The 24,962-nt window shown below is 34.5% G+C and overlaps 1 protein-coding gene across 2 annotated transcripts in view; it reads right to left on the bottom strand.

Moving 5' to 3' along the window:
• Nucleotides 1-24,962, bottom strand: part of Arms (Ankyrin repeat-rich membrane spanning) — a 640,210-nt gene that overhangs the window by 424,037 nt on the left and 191,211 nt on the right. For both annotated transcript variants that reach the window (XM_090402051.1, XM_090402052.1), the window contains exons 7-8: nt 19,423-19,521; nt 910-1,107 (exon numbers count right to left, since the gene is read on the bottom strand). In XM_090402051.1, the coding sequence (XP_090258177.1) occupies nt 910-1,107; nt 19,423-19,521 (297 nt within the window). The remainder of the gene's footprint in view (nt 1-909; nt 1,108-19,422; nt 19,522-24,962) is intronic.

Genomic DNA, 24,962 nt, shown 5'->3' with positions numbered 1-24,962 from the left:
CTATCAGACACCTGTGGGACTTGCATATTTCACTGTGACATATGTGTATTGTGTAAGTGTTAGATAATATTGCTTTCTCAGCATTCGACAAACCAAGTGTTTGCCTTTTTCAGTTGGTATTTTCTTTCAAACTTATTTCCTATACAAATCCACTAATTTTTCAAAGTACCAAACAAAGTCAAGATGAAAGTTCTTGACTATGAAAAGAATAGAAGAAATAGGTTGATTAATGTTAGTTTATTTTAATGGTATCAATTACAACACAGAACGATAAGAAAATAATTAATATTTATTAACTTATTAGCTGATATTTCAGTGGCATTATATCCAGCATCTTCAGAGCACAAGGATAGTTGTATTAGGCCTCAGAGTACATGAAACAATAACAATACTGTTGTTGATCTGGATGATGGCATGATGTTTGTGCAAATATCTCCCTGTATGTGTGGGTTTTCTATAAACAGAAAAATATAATGAACCATCAGAAAGTCATGTGATTATTGATTAATGATCCTCTATTTCTGAGAAATTGTGATCTACCCCATAGATGTTATTTTCTGAAGGATACAATTGCCTCAGATAATTCCATGACTACTATACATCAAAAGTGGCAGCTATAACTATAATTTCCCTAGTTCACTTTACCCTTTACTATGTGTAATGACCAACACTATCCATTTACCATCCCACCTAACTCTGAAAGTAATGAAATAATATTTCCTTCCCTTTTAATCATCAGTTCTGCCATTCTATGAAAAAAAGCAAAAAAATGAAAGATATATTATTAAGAAATAATAATTTAACATGTACTTTAATTTGATTTTTGTATATCAACTAAAAAAGTTTTATCATTTGAAAAAATATAATCAACAAAAACATTTATTTATTCTTAAAAACTAGTCTGCTTACCATTCCTTGAACATCAACATCAGCATATTTCTTTAAAAGAGCATCAACTATAGTAAAATGTCCAGCTTTTGTTGCATGTATAAGATTAGTATCCCCATTTCTGTCTTGAAGATTAATATAAGCTCCAGCATTAAGAAGGGAAATAGCAATTTCTGAATATCCTTCTTTACAAGCAAGGGTTAATGCAGTGCAACCATCCTATAAATATTTATGAATGAAACAGTTTGGTTATTTAAAAACGATCACAATTTTTATAATTCTTTTGAAACATAAGGATTTTTCAACACTTGAATAAATGAGAGATCTTTTATAACAAATTAAAAAAAGAATTAAGCCAAAACTGATCCAGGCATATTTCCTAAAAATCAAACAAACAAAAACTGACAACTGAGTCATCTATTTCATTTATTTACTATGTGCATGAATTGGTTTGTACAGAATTTATAACACTTAAAAACTGAAAAAAAAAAAAAATATTATTAAGCTATTCACAATCAATGTCATGATATACTTGAACTGGTTATGACCATGGAATTAGTAAACCCATCATGGAGAGCTCTTTAGCTCACACAATTCTTATCATAACAATTAAATTCATTCACTGTTCATATAAGTGGCATCTTTTCTGACAATATAATCTGCTCATTTCTCACTCAATATGCTCCTCACATCCATATTCCAACTATACAAATCAAAATCCATTAATCTATCATCATTATATTAATGTTCATATCTACGTTACCTGTTTCTCTAATTTTTCTATCCCTGTGTTTCTGTGAAAACTAATATCAGTCCAGAGAAAGTTAACTCCACCTGCAGTATTCGATGAGTGGATGGAGTAGCTCATTGACACTGTTGCTGATCCCAATCCTGGATAAAGGAGGAAGGTTTGGCAATGAGCTAACAACCCATTCCTAGAAAAAATATTTTGTTGAGAAGGCTAAACAATATGAAACTGGACTGACTCTATGGAAACGACATATGCAAAAGAAAAGGTTAACGAGAAATATTAAGAAATTCGGAACATGGAATGTCAGGACGTTATTAGGCTGGTAAAATGCAAAATGTAGCAAAAGAATTATTGAAATACATTATAGATATCACAGCCTAACAGGAAATAAGATGGAAAGGACAGGGAGTAATTAATAAAAAAGCCTATAAGTTATACTTTAGTGGTCCTATAAAACAAGGACAACATGGAGTTGGTTTTATTATAACAAAAAAAGGTCTACAAATCAATATTAGGATTAACACCAATAAATGAGAGAATATGTAAAATATGCATTAAAGGTAAATTTCATAACATTACATTTATAAATATTTCTGCTCCGATTGAGAATGCTGATGAAAACATTAACAAACAATTTTATGATGATTTACAAAAAGCATGTAAAGTCATATCAAAAAAATGATATGATTGTATTAGGAGATTTTAATGCTAAATTAGGGAAGAAAGATATATATATAAAGAGATGTTTGGAAGATATAGTCTGCATCAAGAAACTAGTGATAATGGTAATTGAGTTGCTTAGTTTGCAACAACTAATAAATTAAGAGTAATGAGCACAAATTTTCATATAAGTGAAAATTAGTAGCTGGTAATACTATCAGCTACTAATGAGTGTAATCAGATAGATCATGTTTTGATTTCTAAAAGATGGGCAACATCGATCATTGATGTAGGAGCATTTAGAGGTGCAAACTGCAACTCTGGCCACATGTTGATGGATGCAAAACTGAGACAAAGAATATCAATAATAAATAGAGGGAAAGCAGAAAGAATTGAGAAATGGAATACTGAAACTTTCACAAATAAAGAGACTATTAAATTATACAAAGAAAAAATAGAAGACATTAAAGAATTTGAAAATCAAAATAATATAGAAGATAAATGGAAGAAATTTAAAAAAAAATTATAAATGCAACAGAAGAAATAATAAGGAAATATAAAATAATCAAAAAGGAATGGTTTGATGATGAATGAAGGAAAGCAATAGAAATTAAAAATAAAGCAAGAATGAAATATATATACAAAGAAATACAAGAGCTAGCAAAGAAAAATATCAAGAAAAGAGAAAGGAAGCAAATAAAATATGTAATCAAAAGATAAAAGAGATGATGAAGAGGAAAATAGAGTTAATAAGTGAATATAATAAAAACAAAGAAATAAGAAAATATTATAAAGAAATTAATTCACTAGTACAAAATTTTAATCCTCAAATAATAGGATACAAGAATAAAGAAAGGGAAAGAATAACTGAAAAAGAACACGTCATGAATGAAGAGATGGAAAGAGTATTTTGAAGAATTGTTATCAGAAGAAGAAATTAATGATAATTATTTTATTTAAATTAAGGGGATATTAATCCCACATTGTTTTAAAACCGAATAAAAAACTCAAAGATTGGAATCAGAGAGTTTTATGCCGAATATAGTAAACTATAAAAGTATCGGCGATTACTAGCATGAGCTAATGCAAGTAATCCTAGTATGTAGTACAATCTCGGGCAACTCGCAGCAAAGGTGGTGAAGTTCTGATAGCTATTCTTGGTATTTTCCATAATGTAAAAACACATTTCCTAGGAAATGTATGTTGTTATTACATTATGGTGGGAGGTCACTACCCAGACCGGTTTCAGCCTTTTTTGAGGCTTTATCAGTGAGTAGCTAGACCAAATAGATACCAAAGGTTATAGCGAAAAGAACTTATATACTCTGCTATATGAGTTGTCAAACAGGTGCAACCATTAAGTTACTTAAATATAAAGTGCCAATAGGCTTCATTTCGGCGATATAAACATTATTTAAATTAAGGGGATATTAATCCCACATTATTTTAAACAGAATAAGAAACTCAAAGATTGGAATTAGAGAGTTTCATGCCGAATACAGTAAACTATAACAGTATCGGCGATTACGTAGGCGAGCTAATGCAAGTAATCCTAGTACGTAGTACAATCTCGGGCAACTCGCAGCAAAGGTGGTGAAGTTCTGATCGCTATTCTTGGTATTTTCCATAATGTAAAATTATATTTATATTTAAGTAACTTAATGGTTGCACCTGTTTGATAACTACTATAGCAGAGTATATAAGTTCTTTTCGCTATACCCTTTGGTATCTATTTGGTCTAGGCTACTCACTGATGAAGCCTCAAAAAAGGCTGAAACTGGTCTGGGTAGTGACCTCCCACCATAATGTAATAACAGCATACATTTCCTAGGAAATATGTTTTTACATTATGGAAAATACCAAGAAAAGCGATCAGAACTTCACCACCTTTGCTGTGAGCTGTCCGAGATTGTACTACATACTAGGATTACTTATTTTAGCTCACACTAGTAATCGCCGATACTTTTATAGTTTACTATATTCGGCATGAAACTCTCTGATTCCAATCTTTGAGTTTCTTATTCGGTTTTAAAACAATGTGGGATTAATATCCCCTTAATTTAAATAATGTTTATATCGCTGAAATAAAGCCTATCGGCTCTTTATATTTAAATAATTATTATTATTATTTGTGACACCTCCAAGGAGTCCGTAGACTCATCACAGGAGAACACCTGATGTACAACTCTCCATATTCATCACTCCACCAAACCTTTACTACCAATCATCTACATCAACACCCTCTACTGACCGACACCACCACAACTAGTATCTTTTGTCTGTAAATTGCATGTGCTCTGAAGGGCTAATTTATATGTATGCAGGATGAAAAACCTGAGTTTCTGGGAGAAAAAACCCTGCTACTTCCGTATGAGATTGGCTAACTCACCTTCGATTGAAAAAGTCAATATACAGATTCCTCCCGTCACGACGAGAATCGAACCCAAGTCTTTTTCAATCAATTAGTCCTGCTTATACAATTTTTTTTTACACGGAACTCAACAATTAATCATAAGTTGATTTATGATACATCAAAAAATAAAGAACTATTTTAGATATATTTTTGTAAATTTTAATCAAAAATTACAGTGATATAATCAGATCCAGGATACAATTTCAGAATTTATTTGTCCATTTCCGGGAAGATCTGAAGGGGCCTGAACGGAAGACGACGTACATTCATAATTATATGTACCATTCTGTATCGTTCGTTTAAACTCCTATCTCATATTTTTTGACATCTTTTAGGCACCTTTTCTTCTGCGGCATCTGTGCATATTGTACACTTTGCACACACCACCAGCCAGGCCTGGTTTATTGGAAAGGGTAAAGAGATGGATGATTATGGTAGTTTCTAGTCAGGAAAAGTTGAGTACATAGACTGAGGGAGTGCAATTTGGAGAATCTAATGGATAGGAGGAAGAAAGATATGATTGAGACATATAAGTTGGTAAGGGGTTATTAACAGATTCAAAGAAAAACTGTGTGGGCAAGATTTCTCATGGAATTGGGGCGGTGGCAAGAACAAGAGACAGAAAGCTGCATAAGGAGTGGCGGGGGTGGGGGGGGGAGGATGGTTTGCATAGAGAATGAATGGTAGATAATTAGAAAGCACCGCCTGAGCAAGTACAAAGATGATGAGAATGAATATTAGAAATGGTAGGATAAAATGTGTCAGTTAAAATGGAACCTCCTGCAATGAACCTTTGGACTCCATGAAGGTCTGATGATGATAATAATAATTTAGTGTGGCAACAGTCTAGATAATCATCAACCCATTTCATTATATATATATATTTTTTTATTTTATTTAGGAACAGCACCTGAATATTTTAAAAAACATTAAAGACAGAATCTAAATTTCAGGTGAAGTGAAGAATGCTCATTTTTCCCTCCCTACATTCCTTTCCTACCTGACACCATGATCATCAAGTCAAAAATGTAATCTTAAAAAGTCATCATCATCAGCAAATTCCTGCCATGTACCCTCAAGGGGTGCACAGGATATGATAGCACTATATGAAAAAAATTACATCATTACTAATTTCCTATCTACAATTTCCATCCAAATCAGTCTATTACTTGTCAAGACTCCAACATTATCAGATCTTATATTTATATCGTCTAAGGCACTTTGTACCGTATCAATCCACCTATATCTTGGTCTCCCTCTGGGTCGTTTTCCTGCCAACCTGGCAGAGAACACTTGTTTTGCTAATCTTTCTTCGCCCATTCTGTTTAAGTGACCATACCACCTGAGATTAGCTCTGCTAATGCATTCCTGGGTGTTGACAATGTCAAGTTCTTTCCTAATATCCTCGTTTTTAATATGATATTGCCACTGATGCCATCTGTTCACGCCTATAATCTTTCTCAGGACTCTCATATCTGCGGTCTCTAGTCTTTGGTCAAGTGTTTTACTTCTGACCCAACTCTCAGATTCATAAGTTAAAACTGGTTTGAACACTGTCTTGTATATAGCTAATTTAGTGTTCTGATTAATTTCTCTCTTATTCCATATGAATTTATTCAATTGACTTCCCACCATACCAGCTTTGCTGATTCTGTTATCTATTTCTATATTTAATTTATCATCTTCAGTAAAAATCATGCTTAAGTAGCTGAAATGTTTTACTTGTTCCACAGGCTCTCCATTCACAACACAGTTGACAAATTCAATGATTCTGCCTATTTTCATTGTCTTTGCCTTTTTATTGCTGACCTTCATATCATATCTATTACAACAGCTATTTAATTTAGTCAGAGAATCTTGCAAACTTGTAGCAGATTTATTTAGAAGTATAACATCATCTGCATAAAGCAAAGAGCTAACATTAATATCTTCAATTTTGATATCATGTTTAATACCACTTTCCTTCATAATGTGATCCATATAAATAATGAATAACAGAGGGGATAATGTACATCCTTGTCTCACACCAGACTTAACATTAAACCATCTTCCTGTACTTCCTTCAATTCTAACTGCTGACTTACAACTCAAATAAAGACTAAGTATTGCTCGATATAATGCCCCATTGACACCATATAACTGCAGCGTATTGAATAGCTTCTGACTTGGCACCTTATCATATGCCTTTTCCAAATCGACAAAACTTAAATACAGATCTTTGTTATATTACCATGATTTCTCGACTATTTGTCGTAAAGTGAAGATCTGATCCTGACAGTCTCTATTTGGCCTTAATCCAGCCTGTTCTTCACCAAGCTTTTAATCCACAATCCTTCTCAATCGTTTCTCAAGTATACTTGCATAGATCTTGCCAGGAACCCTCAGTAGAGAAATACCTCTGTAATTCTCACATTCAGTTTTATTTCCCATTTTATATATGGGTACTATGAGAGCTCTACTCCAATCATCGGGAATTCATCCCTCTGTCCAGGCTTTCTGAACTATGTGCAGCCATTGTAAGACTCTTATACCACCATAATTCAGCATTTCTGGTCGAATATCATCTACTCCAACTGCCTTTCCACATTTCAACCCTTTGATAGCTTTTTCTACTTCAAGTATGGATATGTATTCCTGACTGCATGCCTGGTCAGGTCAGTGTTTTTTACCACTGTGCTGTCATCACTGCTTGTTTCATTTAGTAGTTTTTCAAAGTAATTACTCCATACTTCAAGGATATCTTTTTCTTCCGTTTTCATGTCACCTTTATCATCTCTAACTCCTTTTACAGCACTCTTTCCTCCATTTCTAAGCTTCTTCAACAATCTCCAGAATATTTTACCACCTTCTTGATATTTATTTTCTATATTCTTGCCAAAGTCCTCCCACGACTTTTGTTTAGCTAGTTTTACACAGTGTTTAGCATTCTTGCATTTGTCTCTATATTCTCTAAGAGCACAAGCTGACTTATTTGACAGGAACTTTTGATATGCTTTCTTCTTTTCCTTCACTGCCTCTTTAACTTCCTGTGTCCACCAGGGAGTTCTGATTTTTTTATCCTTGCAGACAACCTCATCACATGCCTCTCTGGAAGAATCAATCAATGTTTTCTTCAGAGTTTGCCACTGAATCTTCAGGGTTTGATTCCTGTTCTCAAACTCTTTCATTTTTTCTTCAATAATCTTTGTGTATTTTAGTCTACAGTTCACATCTGAAAGCTGCTCAACTTATATTCGCTTTAAAACTTTCTTAAGTGTCATTCTTTTCAATATGAAATTGAATTTTATCCTGCTCAAGACTAAATAGTGATCACTTCCATTTTCAAATCCTCTGTACACTCTGGTGTCCTGCACCAGGGAGAAAACATCACTATCAACAATAACATAGTCAATGAGACTTTTCTTATTCCTTGCCTCTTCTCTCCATGTGAATTTGTGCACATTTTTATGTTGGAACATGGTGTTAGTAATAACCAGTCCATGTCCAGAGCAGAAATCCAACAGATATTTGCCATTATTATTAGCTTTGCTCTTTTCACCAAATTTTCCCAAAATATTTTTGTATGTCTCACAATCATTTCCTACTCTGCTATTTAGATCCCGAACAAGGAGCAACTTTTCCTTTTTCATTGTGTCAGTTGCTTTTTCTAAAGCCTTAAAAAATTCCTCCACTTCTACCTTAGTAGAACCGTCTGTTGGACCATAGGCACAAATAAGTCTCATTGTCCAGTTCCCCATTCTCATATTTGCCCACATTACTCTACTTGAGACTGACTGCCATTCAAGAAGATTAGCCTCGTATTTTGTGTTGAATACTATGGCTACTCCTTCTTTTCCTTGATTGTCATTGCCTGAATATTACAATTTGTATTTATTGCTCAGAAAGATCTCACCAGTTTTTGTCTTAGTCACCCTATTATGTCGATCTGGTACTTATCTAATTCTTCAGCTAGCTCCATTTCTTTGCCATTCAGGCTTCTTATGTTGATAGTACCGATCTTTAATAGTTTTCAGATTTGTTCCAGCAGCTGACTTTTCGCTGTTCGCCCTGGTTCCCTGGCGAAAACAATGGGGGCCTTGTTTAACCGGGCGACGCCCCAGCCGGCATGAAATTTTGTCATGTTGTACCATCATTTTTTATTTTGGTTTACCAATAAGAATACAATTTGGTCGGCTAAATCCCAAATTGCCAGCCCATCCTCATTCGTTCAGTATCCAAGTAGATACCCAACAGAGTGCACCACGAGAAGGTGAGGACTGGACATTAGGTCAGAAGCCCTGGTCGGTTCTCCGCATTCCTTTAAAGGCTATGTGGAGGTCTCCCCTCAGTTATACAGCTTTGACTCTTTGAAGCTTAAAAAGTTATGATTGCAAAAACATTTCAGTTTTTTATTTTATGTCAATGTAGCATATCTGGAATTATTTTTATGATAATGTTGAACTTTAAACTTTACAGTATTCTGTTTGATTGTTAGATTTTAGGGAATTCAGTTTTTTTTTTTTTTTTTTTTCTATTTTATATATATAAATCTGAATTCTTTAGGATTCAAAAAAGGAGCAGTACTTAGGATACAGATGCTGGATATAAACATAAGTTACTGTCAATCCATATCATGCAGCTATAAGATATGAAAGATATGCTGATGAATATTTGTAATTGCAAATGTAACTTACCTCCATATAATCGCTAATGGGGAAAAAAAAAATAACTACACTACAATGATACTACTATACTAATGAAAATAATTCTTAATCAAGTTCATCTGTCACAGAGACATCTTCTGGAATACAATAATAAAATTGTATTCCTAAAGATACTTTAACATGCAGAGACAAACAAGTTGTTGTTCCTCTGTATCGAGGCTTGATAAGACCCCATCTGGACTAATGTGCCCAGTTATGGGCACCAGGGTTTCTTCGTGATGGGGAGGAAGTGGAGAGGATCCAGAGACGAGTGAACAAGATGATAGCAGGTCTGTGGAATGAACCTTATGAAAATAGGTTGAAGATTTGTGGGTTGCAGAAATTGGTCGATAGGCGAAGGAGGGGTGATATGATTGAGATATTCAAATTACTGAAGGGTTTCTATAAGATTGATCCAGAAGATATTTTTGAAAATATGACTGGTGGTGGGAGGACTAGGGGCCATGAATGGAAGCTGGGCAAGAGTGTGGTTGACAAGGGTGTTAGAGCTAGGTTTTTTACTTGGAGAGTAGTGAATAAGTGAAATAAGCTTCCAGTCTGTTGTGGGTGCTACGACCGTGAAGGAGTTCAAGGCAAGGTATGATAGATACTGTGTGAATGTCGAATAGTTGTTCTTGATATGATGTTAGGGCCTCCCTCGATGAGTCTGTCGACTCCTTGGAGTTGCCCGGAACAATAATAATAATAATAAAGATATCTCTGTGACAGAGATGAAATACTGGAATGATTAAACTTGCTGTTTAATTATTTCTTTTTATACTGTATTTATTCTATTAAATTTCAGTATGAATGCAAACCCATCCCCTAAGCCTAAACATGTGTTCACTAATCCTTAATCCAACTTTATATATGAATCAGAAGTGAAAATAAGATTTAGAATGTGCTATAAGCCTAAAAATAATGAATATTTTTCACATTTTGGTTTACAAAAATTCAGCAATAAAAAGTAATATTTTTGTAATTAATAGATTATATAAATTTTCAAAAATTTATATCATGAATGTATGATATAAATTTTAATGTATGAAAATTTCTGTAATCAATTCACAACACTCAATTTCTTCTGAAGACCTAGAGATATGGAATAGGAAAAATTCCATGGCAAAAAATAGTATACACTCCATAGTGTCATTTGACATATCTAACTGATTCGCATCACTGCAACAATTCTGTGAAAACATATAACTTACTGAAGTGAGTATTAGGATATGTTGAAAGTTTTTTCACTTGGTTATAATTAAAGATGCTAAGAAATTATATTCTTGGTTTCATCCTTACTTCACATGCAAACTTTGTTTGCTTACACTTGGATAAAGGATGAAACCAAGAATATAATTTCTTAGTATCTTTAATTTATCAGGATATCAACAGTAGAGGATGAACAGTCTCAAACCACGTATTTCTTCTTTCAAAGCATGCTTTGATTACCATCCATTGCATTCTTAGTCCAAACTATTTATTGGATGATGCTACAGATAAATGGAGTGAAAGAGATATTATATGGAGAAGACTGATTTGGGTAGTGAAATTCAAGTGAAATTCTCTAAGGTAAGATATTAATAGACATGCTTGCAAGAAAGCAAGGTATGAGAGTAGGAATATTATGAATGTTGCCAAGGTATAACAACATGAGCTAAAGAGAAGAGCAGTTATTTATTGATAAAGCAATATGATGTTCATGTTGGGTAAGAAATATTGTAAAGAAAATGAGTATTCATTTTATGTACATTTAGAATGAGTTTAATGACAAAAAAGTGCAATAAAACTGGTGATTTTCACTTAAATTAATTTGAAATTTGGCATTTAGAATAGTTCTTAATAAAGGAGAGCAGATAGGCAGAAAGAGAGAGAAATGGGAGTTGTTAGGAAGGCAGGAAATAAGATGTTAAATAACAAAACTCACTGATGTATGTAAATATTGGAATCTAAACAGCTAGCATCCTAAAATCAGTTTTACTGTTGAAAAAGAAAATCACCACAGTTTATTGTGTTCAGTAAACTAGACATGCTGGTCACTGGAAATCTGAAAAAAACCTTTATTTACAGTCTATAACCAATTCACACTAACAAATATATATAACACCCCTCACAATATGGGAGAGTGGTGAATGTCAGATATATATATATATATAAGCAAAAAATCTCCTGGCATCAGTCTTCTCCAACCCTCATTTAGTTGATTAAGACATATCACCTCCCATTATATCAAGAATAATTCGATCTGTCTATCCTCTGATCTTTTACCATGAGATTCCTAAACCATCTGAATATCAACAAGTTTTCTGGTCCAGATGATATCCCTTCCAAATTGTAATAAAAATTTATGTTCAAGAGTTAACACACATCCAGTATCCTCTTTACAAGCTGTGCATACATATCTGACATCTACCTGGCAGCATGGAAACAGGCCTCTATTTAATCCATTGCAAAGACGGTCATCAAACTACTGTCCTGTTACTCTCACCTCAATTCTCTCAAAAATAACGTGGGTCATTAACAGCCAACTTTCTCACTACCTTGAGGTGCAAAATGGATGGTCACTGATATGGATTCAGCAACTCACTCCCCAGAGCAGATCTGATAGCCAACACTATCCACTTTTGAATACAAACTATGGAAAAATAATGAATGTTTATTTTCTTGATCATCTAACTAGAGTAATTATTTGGACAATAGATCAAGTGTTAACTAATAAATATTTATTAAACCTACTAGTTTCACCAAACTTTAGCTGTTGGCATCTTCAGGGTACAAGCACTTAGGTTAAAAAACATTACACAAATATAACTAACTGTAAAATTCTAACGATTATAGTTACAAACTGAAATAGCATTGAACGTGAGTGATACACATATCGCGTGTACATGATTAACTAGTTGTTGCTAAGGAATGTTCTGTAGTTTGCATTGAAGTTCATTTCCTCTGTATTAAGAGATCTAATTAGGGTTTTCCATATCTCTAGGAGTATTAAACCCTGGTTCCTGTTAAGGTTATCAACAGAGCGAGCGACTGTAACTGCTTCTTTAAACATTCGGGAGTGGTAGTCTTCTTCTATGCAAGGGGAACAGCTTTTATCCCGCTCAATGACATGGTTAGTTATAGAAAAATGAGATGACAGGTCTGATATGTCTTGTCTGTTGTTTTTGACGTAACCAATGTGCTCCTTCTGTCTAATTTCGAGGCTTCTTGATGTCTGCCCGATGTAACCTGAACCACATGAGCATGGAATATTGTAAACTCCAGCATATTGATAGAAAGGATGGTTATCTTTTGGAGATCTTAGTAGTTTTATGAATTGTTTCTATAGGTTTGAATGTCACTCTTATTTTGTGTGGTTTGAGGAGACTAGCGAGCTTGTTGGAGATGCCACTCACATACGGAATTGTGATAGTTTTGATATATTGAGTATCCTCTCGCTCTCTTTGTGGTGGTTCAGAGAAAAGGATTTTGTTGACGAGTCTTCGTGGGTAGCCGTTCAAGTACAGATTATCAGATATCAAAGTTAACTCGTCTTGAAGGTCCTTGTTATCTGTTATGATGTGGACAGCTCTTTTCTTTAACATGTGTACTACGCTGAGTTTGTGAGAAATATGTTGAGAGGAACTGAAATGTAGATAGCGACCTGTATTCGTAGGTTTCCTGTAAACTGATAGGTTTATATGGTCATTAATTTGCTTCTTAATTAAGATGTCTAAGAATGGCAGTTGTTCCAGAGTGAATTTAATAGAATGATGAAAGGAGTTGATCTTATTGAGGAAGTCAAGTAGGTCATCCTCGTTGTGGTTCCATACAATGAAGATGTCATCCACATATCTCCACCAAATTTTAGTTTTGGAATTATTTGAGATAGGATTTTATTTTTGAAGTGTTCCATAAATAGGTCAGCACAAGAAGGTGAAAGTGGACTGCCCATTACCAAGCCAGTTAATTGTTGGTAAATTTTTTTTAATGTTTTTTAACCTAAGTGCTTGTACCCTGAAGATGCCAACAGCTAAAGTTTGGTGAAACTAGTAGGTTTAATAAATATTTATTAGTTAACACTTGATCTATTGTCCAAATAATTACTCAAGCCATGGAAAAGTTTGGAGAAGCTTTTGTGATTACTCTTAATATTTCCAGGGTATTTAATTGTGACTGGTAGGGAGCCCTGCTTACCAAGCTACCACATTATGGTTTCATCCTTTGTAACTGGTGTTGCCAGTTTTTGCTATAGTTATTCACAACATTATTTCTTTAATTCAAATTTCTTTTCCAGTATAGTGGTATCCCAGGGCTTTGTACTTTTGCAAATGCTCTTGCAATATGTACATTAAAGACTTTCTTCACTAATTTCAAAACCTATCCATATTTCTGCTGATGACAGTGCACTCCATTACTCTTCTTCATTTCACAACTCACATAGTGCTCAAATTCTTTAGCTTCAATAACAGGATGTGTGAAAAGATCTCTTGCCATTCTCAATCTTTTGTGAGACCCAGTGAAGTTAAATTTAATGGTGCCAAAACACAGTTCTATCTTATTTCTGTTAAGAAAGATCTGAAATTAGGTCCCCCTTGCCTTTGATAATACTCAGTTTTCCATACAAGATTAGATTTCTTTTTTCAGACTTTCCTAGAACAAATTCATCAATCTAGGTACTACCCCTTATCTACAAAACTCCTAACATTATTTTATATAGTGCCAGGAGTTCCCACTTAGAATACTATGCTTACATTTGAAGTGGAAAATAAAAAAAATTCCCCAAAACTGCTTGATACCAGCCTAAAGAAGGCAGTCCCTTTAGCAAATACTTCCTTCCCCCTCTTACAGACTTGCTCAAATCATTTCCCTGTATATTTCTGTCTTGTCTACAGATATTTTCATGAGCATTGCTCTGATAAACTGGCCACTATCATTCCTCCACTACACGTCATAAACATAAGCAGCCGTTATCTAATCCACACACACACGTCTACCTCTATTCAAGAAACACATCAGCTGATTCCTTCTTTCCTCCTTAACACTTGTTCACATAGGACACTATGTTATAGGTTTTGAAACTCTCATGTGCATGTATAGATAATTTTTAAAAAAATGGACTACTTAATAAATAACTCCCCTTACTAAGAGGAACTAGTCACTTTTCAATAGCTATAATCTGTGTGAAATCCACCCAAACAACACCCTCATTCTCACCGACCCCTAAATAAATAAAATAAAATAAAAATAAACATCATATAAATGAAGACTATCAGAAAAAACGAATAAAGAATTTTACAAATTATGCCTATTAAAAAACTAGTATCCTTTATCCCACTCACTCATCCAATCATCTAAACAATTCCAATCAATTATGACCTATGCTATTATGAACAATCAGCACATTCTTGTTACTTATTCAGACAAGCAACAAGAAAGGGCATTGGAAAAGAAAAGGAAATCTAAAATAAACTATTTATTGGATATCAATGCATACATGAACAAACAACCTTACTACACAAAACATTTAGGAACAAGAAACTATTGATTAAATTATTATTATTATTAATGTGTCACCTCAATGGAGTCCGAAGACTCATTGTTGGAGACCCAATTTATCCACATAATATATCATACCTCTCCTTGAACCCATTAACAAAGTGCTAACAACTGACTCTGGCAACTCATTCCATTCATTGACAACTCTGCAAGTGAAAAATCTAGTTGTCTCCAAGCCCCTACTAACCACACTTTCACTCAACTTCCAGGGATGACAGTTTGTTCTGCCCCTCTAGCTAAGCGCTGAAATATTTTCCCTGCATCAATCCTATAAAACACTTTAAGTAACTTAAACGTTTCTATCATATCCCCTCTTTTTCACCTGTCAACCTACTCTGAGGTCCGCACACCCTCAATCTATCCTCAGTGGGAACATTCCACAGACCACTCACCATCTTGGTTGCTCATCTCTGAATCCTCTCCACCACTTCCTCATCCCCAAGAAACTGAAGAGACCAGACCTGAGCACAGTAATCCAGATATGGATGTATCAAGGTGTTATAAAAAGGAATAATAACTTCCTTGTTAGTGTGTTCTTCAATAGCCAAGTAATCATATGAGCTATGCTACCTTAGCAACCTTAACAATATGATCTCTAAACTTCAACTCTCTGTCTACCCCCCCTAAATCCCTACCTTCGTCTATTTCCTGGAGAACAGTTCCATCAATGTGGTACACATATTATAATCTATTTATCCCAAAATGCATAACATGACACTGTTCCACATTACACTAATACCCATTATCTTTTGCCCATACTGACAACCTATTTAAATCATCCTGCAACTCTCAACATCACCCTGATTCGTTACTCTACCTAATTTTGCATCATTAGCAAACAACTGAATATTTCCTTTCAGATTATTTCCTATATCATTTATATACAAATTAAACAGTAGTGGTTCTAACCCTGCAGCATCCCATACCAGCTTTCGCCTGGATCCTGCTCCTCCATATACAGCTTTTTGATATCTGTCCAGCAGCCAGCCTCTTACCCACATAACCAGTGTCATATCTATCACCCCATTTGTTCTAATTTGCATAACAGCGTTCCATGTGATATTTGGTCAAATGCCTCTGCAAAATCCAGCAGAATCATTATTAGTCATTTCCCTTATCCAACTCAGCTATCATTCCATTACAAAAAGTTATCAAATTACTAAGGCATGACCGACACTTCACAAAGCTATGTTCCCCCTCAGGGTGTCGTATTCCTATTCACCCATTCCTGAATTTCCTTTCTGACCAATTTTTCCAATGCTTTTACCACCACTCCTGGATACTGATTAGTCTATATGTTGAAAGTTTTTCCACTTGGTTATATTATAAATTAAAAATGCCAAGAAATTATATTCTTGGCTTCATCCTTTATCCAAGGGTAAGCAAACAAAGTTAGTGCATGAAGTAACTTCATGACTGGACAACTCATATATAGAGGCTAATGACTTCACATCAATTCCTTTAGTATCTCATAATACAACACACATTCTTACAGATTGTATAATGCTATGCATTATGGGAAGGGCCACTACTCAGATTGGTTTTCTTTATTGAGGTCTCATCAGTAGTGGTTCTGATGAGACCTCAATAAAGATACAAAGATACCAAGGTTCTGATACCAAGGTTGAAGTGATGACGTAGAAGTCATATATTCCATATACAAGTAGCCAAAAGGTGTCACACATCTTATTACTAAAATACTCTGAATTAGAGATAGATGTTGAAAGTTTTTCAACTTGGTTATATTATAAATTAAAGATGCCAAGAAAAGATATTCTTGGTTTCATCCTTTATCCAAGTAAGCATACAAAGTTTGCACATGAAGTGAATTCATGACTGGGTCTCTAATCCAGAGTATTTTAGTAATAAGGTGTGACACCTAGGTAGTGGCTCTTCCCATAATGCATACATCTGTAAGAATATATGCATTGCATTGTCAGATACTAAAGTAATTTATGTGAAGTCATTAGTATCTATATATGAGTTGCCCAGTCATGAAGTTACTTCATGCACAAACTTTGTTTGCTTACACTTGGATAAAGGATGAAACCAAGAATATAATTTCTTGGCATCTTTAATTTATGATTGTTCTATAATTTGCTATTTCAGTCTTAGAACCTTCCCTATGTAAGGGAATTATTTTGCCCTCTTTCCACTCCCTTGGAACTCCAGTCGATATGAGACTTAAAGAGCTTAGGCAGAGGCATTGCCAGTTCCCTTGCACATTCCCTCAGAACATGATCTGATCCCACCTAATCCAACAGTTTTATTTGCATTGAGATTTTGCAATATTCTAAGAACCTCTAATTCAACCACCTCTGTTCCAACATAAGTCTCTGTCATATTCGTCACAGCATTTAACCTCACTTGTATAATATATTTACCCTTGCAAAGTGGTCACTCAGTAACTCAACTATTTTATTTGCTTCTGTCACCTTGTGACCATCAGCACTCATTAAGGTTATTCTTCCATAGCCATTCTTTCTTGTACTTGACACATAGCAAAAGAACTCTGGGATTTCTGTTGGACTAGTTTTTTTCTGATAATCTGATTCTGCCTTACCATACTGGTCACCCTTTGTTGTATTGTTCATGAGTTTGTGGTCATCTTTCTCCGTATATACCCTTCACAGCATTTTCTTTTTCTGCAGCTCTTGCTTAATGATATTACTCATCCATCTAACTCCTACCTGATTAACCCTCCTTACTTTAGGTATACAATTTAATATACCTTCTTCTAGATGTCCCTTAACTATCTCTCATGCAGTACTAACATCCTTTCCTTGCAGGGTTTTATGTGCCACAGCACAGCTTTGAGCTTAATCATCTGCCTTGTAATTCTGCAATATGAATAGTCCTCATTTTTTTTTTAACAGTCTCCAAAGTCAAGGCCACATGGTCACTTTTCCCAATTGGAAGCAATGTGGTAACCTTAGTTATGGATCTGATCCTATGACCAAGTCCACTCCATCACATGCTGCTTCAAGTAATTCTCTTTTAGTAGAGGTATAAATTCCATTTCCTTCCTGCCATGTAATCTCTCTTCTTTCCAATCTCTATCTTTGTCATAGAAGTCCCCCATAATAATCATTCGACCTGCACTCAATGTACTAATTTGCTGATGCATGTCTTCCAGATCATCCTTGGAACCCCCCCCCCCTGGCCTATAGCAGCAGCAACCAACCGTATATTTTGTATTATTAATCTTGATCTCACATGAGACTGCTTCAAATGAACAACTGCTCTTCTATTCTTTTTTTTGGCTACAATTCATCTGCAACCATCAGCAGTACCCCTTCCCACAAAATACTAAACCCTGCACATTCTATTCCTGTAAATACATCATTAATGATGTATTAATTAATTAAATTGCAGGAATACATCATTAATCATGTAACTAATGCCTGTAACTTTTGGTGAGGTTGCACTAACCACTGCCAAAAGCTCCTCCTAGTTCCTGATACTTCTGGCATTAGTATACAGAAACTGCAGCATCCCTTTAGGCTCCAAACCACCTTTACATCCTGAATTAACTCTCCTATTCCATATTTTGGCTTGAGAGACTATATTCTACATTTGTTGGTCACTCTCACACTCACTTGCCTCATAGGTGCTTTTACACACTATCTGCTTAAGTTTTCTTGAATTTGCACTTCAGCATGTTCATGAACAAAGCTCTCTCTAGACACCTAACACCAAATCCATTTAGATGTGCTGTCTGTCAGCTTTATACAAATCCTTCTTTCTGTCAAAAACATAGGCCATAAGTCTACAAACTCTATATCATTCCTTCTGCACAACCTGTGTATTAATTCATTTGCTATTATTACCCACCTCCTAAATTCACCTCTATCATAGCATGCAGGAGACTTACAATTTTTACCTTCTCACTCTTCATTTTTGCTTCGTCCAATAACTCCTTGACATCCTCCCTCATAGAATACCTCTCAGATCATTAATGCCAACCAAGACAGTTGGTTCTTTTGCCTTATCCTTTTTGCATCCAGATGGCATGACTAATATCATTAATTCAGCCGCATATCAAAAATCAGCTAGTGCTGACACTCTTAACCTGAACAAATATCACTGCCAAAAATTGGAAAGATTCTACTGCTTCATCCCACTAGATCCCAACAATCAAGTTCAATAAAGAGAAATGCTCAGGGAATGGATTAATAGACATTCATTTTGGCACCCAGTAGTTCTGATTAGTAAATCAGAGTTGCAGTACTAGGTACCAAAATGAATGTGCATAATACCACATCTCTGATCACTGATAATGTCTATGTAACCTAAATAAAATATTAAATTTAATTAAAGAGAGTTTATCATATCATACTAATGTTGTCTTCAATTAAATGAAGATTCTATATAATCAATATCTAAATCCACTAAAAAGAAAATAATTCAAAATTTTTGAGAAGGAAGATAACAGTCAAGAATAAACAACAGTATGTTGTATTTAAACAATTAAGGGCATTGCGACTCACCATATCTACAGCATTCACATTTGGTTTGTATTCGAGGAGCAAGTTCACAACACTAGCATGATTTCCTTTTGTAGCAACCAGTAAAGCAGTCCAAGAATACTGAAATAAAAAATATGGGCACAAATGTTTATGGTTAATTAAGCAAACCATATATTTAAGCATAAACTATAATATAAAGTACTCTAAATATCAAACTTTACCCTAAATTACAAATGGTTTTGACAAATTTAGCTATTCAAATTCTTATTGAAATTTGCAAAATTATCAATAAAGGAGATATCATCATTATACTAAAAATAAGTGGTTTAATTCCTTTTATTTCCAAAGGGAGAAGGCAGAACTCCTTTAACTCAAACTAACTGAAGATCAATGAACACCTGGTCTCCATTCTTTACATTCACCATTGAGAGTGAACTAGGATGAATAAAGGTTTTCAGAGGAAGATAAGATCTTATAACAGACAAATGCTGTCATCCCATGGCCTTAAATCCTAAAATGTACATATCATGTCTCAAGCATTGTGGCATCTATCTTATAGTTAGTCGGTTTTGAGCTGTTGGGGTTAAAAACCTGAGTTTCAAGGAGGAAAACTTATTTGCCTCTGGCAAAAACTGACTAACTCAGGAATTTTCTGAAGTCTAGAAAAAAATTCCTCTAGTTTGTTGATTAGAATCAAACCTATATAATAGCTTTTAGAAAATTTAGAAATTTATTTAGGACAACTCTAGGACAAAGCCCACAAGTTAACATGCATTTCCTTCATATAATAAATAAAAGCATCTAGCCATTGTAGAATCTTTGTTTTGTAGATTATATGTATATTATAGTTATTTAAGTTTTGTCGATCTGGAAAAGGCATACGACAAGGTGCCAAGAGAGAAGCTATTCAATACACTACAGTTATATGGCATCAATGGGGCATTATATCAAGCAATACTTAGTCTTTATTTGAGTTGTAAGTCAGCAGTTAGAATTGAAGGAAGTACAGGAAGATGGTTTAATGTTAAATCTGGTATGAGACAAGGATGTACTTTATCCCCTCCATTATTCATTATCTTTATGGATCATATTTTGAAGGAAAGTGGTATTAAACATGATATCAGAATTAGAGATGTTAATGTAAGCTCTTTGCTTTATGAGCACGATGTTATTCTTCTAAATAAATCCGCTACTAGTTTGCAAGATTCCCTGACTAAATTGAATAACTGTTGTAATAGATACGGTATGAAGGTCAGCAATAAAAAGACAAAGACAATGAAAAGAAGTAGAATCGTTGAAAATGTCAACTGTGTTGTGAACGGAGAACCAGTGGAACAAGTAAAACATTTCAGCTACTTAGGCATGATTTTTAGTGAATATTGTAAATTAAATATGGAAATAGACAACAAAATCAACAAACCTGGAATGGTAGGAAGTTAATTCATATGGAATAAGAGAGAAATCAGTCAGAACACTAAATTAGCTGTATACAAGACAGTGTTCAAACTAGTTTTAACTTATGGATCTGAGAGCTGGGTCAGAAGTAAAACACTTGACAAAAGACTAGCGACTGCAGATACGAGAGTCCTGAGATAGATTAGAGGCGTGAACAGATGACATCAATGGCAATATCATATTAAAAATGAGGATATTAGGAAAGAACTTGACATTGTCAGCATCCAGGAATGCATTAGCAGAGCTAATCTCAAGTGGTATGGTCATCTAAACAGAATGGGCAAGGAAAGATTAGCAAAACAAGTGTTCTTTGCCAGGAAAACGACCCAGAGGAAGACCAAGATATAGGTGGATTGATATGGTAGAAAGTGCCTTAGACGATAGAAATATAAGATCTGATAATGTTGGAGTCTTGACAAGTAACAGACTGATTTGGAGGAAAATTGTAGATTGGAAGTTAGTAATGATGTAAATATTTCATGTAGTACTATCATATCATGTACAGCCCTTGGGGGTACAACATGTCAGGAATTTGATGATGATGATATAGTTATTTATGCCTCACTAGAATTTCCTGCTTTTTAATATGGAAGCTTGATCTACACAACTTGTCACTCATAAAGTTAGAGAAAAACACATAAAAAATTGCTGTTAACAAAAATGCAGCTAGTGATATGCCTTTTTTTCCCCTTTCATACGTATTTCTTTGGAATTACACTAATTAGGTACTCAAATGTAAAGTTCAACAATTAAAACAACTTACCAGAAATTAGGATATGAATGAGATTGCACAAATTAATTAACTCATGCACTTTTTTATGTGATTCCTATCAACAAGAGATTGTAAACCTGTAGTACATTAGTACTAGTGGTTTGACTAAGAATTTTTTTTATATTTTTTTTATTAATTTTATATATATATATATATATTTTAAAGAATAAATATTTAATGACTTAAACTGAGATAAAATATGAAGTTTTAATGAAAATGATATAACTAGTTTCAGCCTTTCACGGCCTTCTTCAAGTATCCACTAAAGATAGAACACAGTAATAAAAATTGAAGTTACAAAAAACTGAGAATTACAGGCAAAAAATGCAATACATAATTGACACAAAAACGTATTTTTCAAAGAACAACAATTTGAGTTACAACATCCCTGATAGCCATGCTGCAGTTGTTCAATACTGGCGTTCACGAGAACTTGCAAGCTCACATGCAACAAACAATAATGCGTTAGATAGAACAACTTGAAAAATACAACGTTTTTGTGTCAATTATGTATTGCATTTTTTGCCTCTAATTCTTAGTTTGTTGTAACTTCAATTTTTATTACTGTGTTCTACTTTTAGTGGATACCTGAAGAAGGCTGTAAAAGGCTGAAACTAGTTGTATCATTTTCATTAAAACTTCATATTTTATCTCGGTTTAAGTCATTAAATATTTATTCTTTAAAATGTACCATTACAACCGAGTAGAAGCTCAAGAATACATACATACATACATATATATATATATATATATATATATATATGTATCTTGCTTATTTTTGCATAATCCAGAAATCCTGTCATGGAGACCTAACACAGAATTTTTTCAAGCTACTTCAGGCCTACAATAAGCAGGTAGGTGATCTCACACTGGGCAATGATATTCATCTTCCAACTAAAGACAATCACAAACATCATGGATGGCGCTAGTGTCGCTAGTGAATGTGGTGGTCGTGGTGAGTTGTGCTAGAAAATGTGTTTTTGGATTAAAGTATAGTGTGGCTTTTTGTCTCAAATTGTGCTGCAGTTGTGATTCAGTTGGATACAAGTGTCCTTCAGTGGTGTTATTGTTTGAAACTCTGTGGTATATATTGTGTTTTCGCTGGTGTTTGTTTACTACTTCGGCATCTAAAGATGGCATCCAACAAGAGACGTACGTCAGTGGCTTGGAGGACTTCTATACAAACATCTGGCTCTGCATTGAGGAAACTGCTACATGCATGCACCGAAGAATGTGAAGGATTTGTGGACTGTTTAGCTAAATGAGAAGAATGAAAACATCGACGTATGTGAGAAGCGTCGGGATAGGCTGGAGCGACAAGGAATGGAAGCAAACATCATGACCTTAGAGGAAGAAGTTCAGAAGCAGATCCTGAAAATGAAAAGTGACATTCATCTTCTGCAAGAGGAATTGGAAGTGCTCAGTAAGGAGGTTCTGGAAATTAAAACTGAGTTAAATGTGTTGAATAGAGAAATTAGGACTATGGAGATTACTTTATCTGAAGTAACTAGAACAGGATTAAGTATGGGAGAGTCATTGGTGACAGATGAAGTAATAAATAGCATGGGAGTGATTGGGAGTCAACAGAATGAAAGCACAAGAGGGCTAGAAGAAACAAGATGTTGAGAGAGTGAGGGAGTAAGTAAAAGAGCATTGAGTAATGAAACTGGGAGAGTCATGCTGAATAGCGTAGAAAATGAGGCTGTGAGTGATGCTTGTTTGGACTTGAATGAAGTTATGAGTGGTAAAATATATGGTGATTCTATGATTAAGGGTATGGAGAGTGGTATGCCTGAGCAGTGCTTGGCTGGTGGAACAACAGGGAGTGTGGCTTTAGCAATAAAGAGAGGACATGATGCAGAAAAGATGATAATAATGGTGGGTACAAATGATTTATATCAATTTATACTACCCGATTTATACTACCTGAGTAGTAATATAAATCGCGTAGCAAAAGATTTAAGAACATTGTTAGATATTGTGAAGAAGAAAAGTGTCAATGGGAGGATAGTGTGTGTGCTGCCTAGTTTTAACAATTATGAGTTAAGTAGATGAGCGATGATAATGAATATGATTACAAGAATGTGCAAAAAAAAAAAAAAAGAGGTCTCGAATTTGTTGATGTCTGGAGTATGTTTGAAGGCAAAAGACAGCTGTATTCAAGAGATGGGTTGCATCTGAACACGGAAGGTCATAAGAAATTGAAGAAGTTACTGTTTTCTGAACACACTGAAGTAATTGGGCAATGAAGCTAAAATTGAAAAGATTGAGTGTAAGAGGGAAAAACTTAAGCGGTGATTGTATATTTGTTGATCCATATTCGCAAAATAAATTGGAGAATCATCATCATCATCAAATTCCTGCCATGTACCCTCAGGATATGATAGTACTACATGAAAAATTTATATCATTACTAACTTCCTATCTACAATTTTCCTCCAAATTAGTCTTACTTGTCAAGACTCCAACATTATCAGATCTTATATTTCTATCGTCTATGGCACTTTGTACAGTATCAATTCACCTATATCTTGGTCTTCCTCTGGGTCATTTTGCTGCCAACCTGGCGGAGAACACTTGTTTTGCCAATCTTTCCTCGCCCATTCTGTTTAAGTGACTGACCATACCACCTGAGATTAGCTCTGCTAACGTATTCCTGGATGCTGACAATGTCAAGTTCTTTCCTAATATCCCCGTTTTTAATATGATATTGCCATTGATGCCATCTGTTCACGCCTCTAATCTTTCTCAGGACTCTCATATCTGCGGTCTCTAGTCTTTGGTCAAGTGTTTTACTTCTGACCTAGCTCTCAGATCCATAAGTTAAAACAGGTTTGAACACTGTCTTGTATACAGCTAATTTAGTGTTCTGACTAATTTCTCTCTAATTCCATATGAATTTATTCAATTGACTTCCCGCCATACCAGCTTTGCTGATTCTGTTGTCTATTTCTATATTTAATTTACTATCTTCAGTAAAAATCGTGCCTAAGTAGCTAAAATGTTTTACTTGTTCCACAGGTTCTCCATTCACAACACAGTTGACATTTTCAATGATTCTGCCTATTTTCATCTTCTTTGTCTTTTTATTGCTGACCTTCATACCATATCTATTGCAACAGCTATTCAATTTAGTCAGAGAATCTTGCAGACTTGTAGCGGATTTATTTAGAAGTATAACATCATCTGCATAAAGCAAAGAGCTGACATTAACATCTCCAATTTTGATATCATGTTTAATACCACTTTCCTTCATAATGTGATCCATATGGATAATGAATAACAGAGGGGATAATGTACATCCTTGTCTCACCCCAGATTTAACATTAAACCA

This window comes from Typopeltis vanoorti, chromosome 12 (genome assembly GCF_054136105.1).
Source record: "Typopeltis vanoorti isolate ZY-2024b chromosome 12, IOZ_Tvanoo_1.0, whole genome shotgun sequence".
NCBI lineage: Eukaryota > Metazoa > Arthropoda > Arachnida > Uropygi > Thelyphonidae > Typopeltis > Typopeltis vanoorti.
Note: the sequence above shows the minus strand (reverse complement) of the source record. Positions and strands in the feature narration are given on the sequence as shown.